This window comes from Phaethon lepturus, unplaced genomic scaffold, assembly GCF_000687285.1.
Source record: "Phaethon lepturus isolate BGI_N335 unplaced genomic scaffold, ASM68728v1 scaffold14798, whole genome shotgun sequence".
NCBI classification, from domain to species: domain Eukaryota; kingdom Metazoa; phylum Chordata; class Aves; order Phaethontiformes; family Phaethontidae; genus Phaethon; species Phaethon lepturus.
Window position 1 is genome coordinate 12,648 of NW_010557006.1, and position 2,996 is coordinate 15,643.

The 2,996-nt window shown below is 39.0% G+C and overlaps 1 protein-coding gene across 1 annotated transcript in view; it reads right to left on the minus strand.

Moving 5' to 3' along the window:
• The window catches only part of MCMDC2 (minichromosome maintenance domain containing 2), a 9,702-nt gene extending 8,388 nt beyond the window's left edge, over nucleotides 1-1,314 (minus strand). The window contains exons 1-4 of the mRNA XM_010292638.1: nucleotides 1,215-1,314; nucleotides 991-1,121; nucleotides 838-897; nucleotides 309-504 (exon numbers count right to left, since the gene is read on the minus strand). Coding sequence (XP_010290940.1) covers nucleotides 309-504; nucleotides 838-897; nucleotides 991-1,121; nucleotides 1,215-1,314 — 487 coding nt within the window. The remainder of the gene's footprint in view (nucleotides 1-308; nucleotides 505-837; nucleotides 898-990; nucleotides 1,122-1,214) is intronic.
• Nucleotides 1,315-2,996: the final 1,682 nt, after the last annotated feature.

The window sequence follows — 2,996 nt, forward strand, 5'->3', positions numbered from 1 at the left end:
AGCTTTTTTTCTTTCAGATAATTTATTAAATTATATTGGCGACATAATTCTCATGTAAACTATCTTCAGCATTAGGAAAATGGATTGTTGGCATAGCTGTGCTCTCAAAACATTTAATAATGCTGACCAACCACTGGCAAGGTCCACTGCTTTCAATTAGTAAAAATCATGCTGTGCTAATTACAGAAGTGTCTGCATAATAAGACTGCATAGGAAAATGCCTTTTTCATGCTAGGTTTTTAATCTCTGTTATCAAAATTATTAAGAAGCTTTTGAAATAGTACTGATTTCATTTTTTTTTTAAATACCTTCAGAAAACGGACAGGTTTCCTCAGTACAAAGAAATCTTGCTCCTTGTGTGTATTTTGTTACAGTTCCCATTGCAATCGCTATTCCTTCAGACGTATAAAATCTTTGAGATGTGTAATTAAAGGGAAACGCAGAAAGACTCAGAACATAGCTTGGTAAAGGTGGCAAATGTGTTGGTTTCAGCAGTATACTAATCTAACAAGAAACACAATTACATTAATATCATAAAAATATTTTTTTATTTAAAATTGCGTTACTTACATGGACAAAGTCACAATGTCATATGTAGCTATTAGAAAAAAAATTTCAGAAATGCACTAAGTGTAAGAGTAATTAGGTTCCATATTAATTATCTCAAAATTCTTGCAATATGATTGGGTAAGACTTCCAGCTATTTTTAGTTACAAGTAATACTCCAACCAAAGGGGAAGTGAAAACTGAAAAGGTAGTACAAAAATAATATTTGTTAGTACTTCACCATACCTAAAAGATTTAAGATCTAAATGGAGGAAAACAATCCAGACTCACCTGGGCCTCTGTCTGTAGTTGTTCAATTAGTGATAATGTCTTAATAGCTACGAAACATACCTGTGATTGAAAAATAACTTCATTTTACAAAGAAAAGTCTAGGTAAATTATAGATGTACTTTTGTCTACTCTTGACTATAAATATATACTTACTGACTGAAAAATCTGTGCAGCTTGCATGGGATTATGAAGAATGTAGTTTCCAAGAGTTGCATCTAATTCAGCGATATCAGAAGGATTTATTGAAATAATGAAACGATAAACAGCATAACTTTGTTTTGCATCTGTAGGAGCAAAAAATATCTTAAATAAAAATAACAGAGATTTGTGTAACATTACGTATCAATTTAAGAGACTATCTATTGAGTGAGTAATACCATTATATTTTTTGCAATCGTGCACAAATTTCTGAAGGCCACCACTTCTGTCGAGGTAAACAAGGGCAATTTCCCTCATTTTCTGTATTTCACGATGCATCTTCCAAGAAAGATCTTTGCACTCTTTTATCAAAACGTTGGAATAAACCGTGAAGAAATGACGTTAGAGCTGGCCATGCTAGGATAATAATAAAGGTGCATGTTAACAAAGCCATCAAACTGCGCAATTCTTTAAGGATTTTTAAAATTCAATGAAAGTTCTTTCCAATGGCTGAAGTATACAACATTCCCAAATTAAATTCCTGCTCTAGTGTTTTCTTTTCTCAGTGGCTGGTTTCACTGCCCAATTCCTAACCCATGAAATTAAAGCTTGCATTTAGTTTAAGCTCCCCTCTATATTTTATAGGTATAATCAGCCTATCAAAAGTAAGACTTAAATATCTTCCTTATCTGAGAAGTCTGTCACAGATCTGTTAAAAGTGTGAAATTGGGCAACATCTTTCCCCCTTTTCAAATCTGACTTTCATATTCTGCTGTTGCCTCCTGTAGCACCCACTTAAGGCGTCAGTCTTGCAAACACTTATTTCCATCCATGTACACAGAAGATCTATTCTGATTCCCGTAGACAAAACTTTTCATAACTACAATTTTGGTCAGGAGGCTGACCATGCTCTTCAGTGCTGTCTTCATTGTTTATTATCCACATCTCCGCATTTTTTTTAAAGAAGAATCTCGTACCATGATGAAGCACTCCGCTGAATTTACAGGGAGAATTACAAAGGCCAAAATATGGTATTTTTTATATACGTATGTGTTTTACTGTCTTACCAGTTTTCTTCTACAAAGTGTCCTTTGTCCTCTCCGTAGATGACCAATATGAAATGCCACTTAAATCTTAAAAAAATAGATTTAACTACCTGGTAAAAGACAAGACACAGAATTATGGGGCTGATGAGAAAGCAAAACTCATGGCGTATGAAAGATCCCTTGTAGGAGCTCACAGAAGTGGCTCCTGGAGGACAAACAGATCAACATCTGAGAGAGGAGTAACTGGATACTAGTGCAACACTAGTGGGGCTGCCGTGTAAACCCTGATGTCCAAGAATCCTATACTGCGGGCTGGTAGATGTGTTTAGTGCCTGAAATACCAAGTTTTAAGCAAATGTTGAAGGAGAATTTATAGTAGGGATTTCCCCCCCCCCCCCAGTTTCTTTAGGATTACTCCTACACGATTACTGCACCATCCTTTGAAATCCCCAGCAAGAAGAGATTAAAGAAACACACACATACACACAGAACCACCGTTATCTCCCTGGACCTTGTGTTCCATGGGCTAGAAGGAAAGGACGTCAAACACGACTACGAGTGACGATGCTGTGTCCCAGGTCATTGTGCGCTGAACACCATCATCGCTTAAGCTTCAAAAAATTAAGTCTGACCAGTCCCACCACAGGGGTGAGCGTGTCCATCAGTCCCCCCACAGCCAGCTAACCCCACTCAGCTGCACTCCGGCCTGTGACACGGAACAACACCCAACACCACCCTCCTGGCTTCAAGCTGCTGCCACCAGCACTCCTTCCTCACAAACCTCACCGGCGCGCTCTCCAGAATATTCTCCAGGCTTCCTATGCCCCTTTCTTCAGCACAGCTGTTTCGGCAGCAATGGGCACCGAGGGCAACCAGGCAGCCCACACCACAGCGAGGCGAGGGGCCACGACGCTTTCTCTCTACCAGGGCGCTGGTGTGCCCGCAGGGGAGGCGAACGGGACCATTTACGAGGCG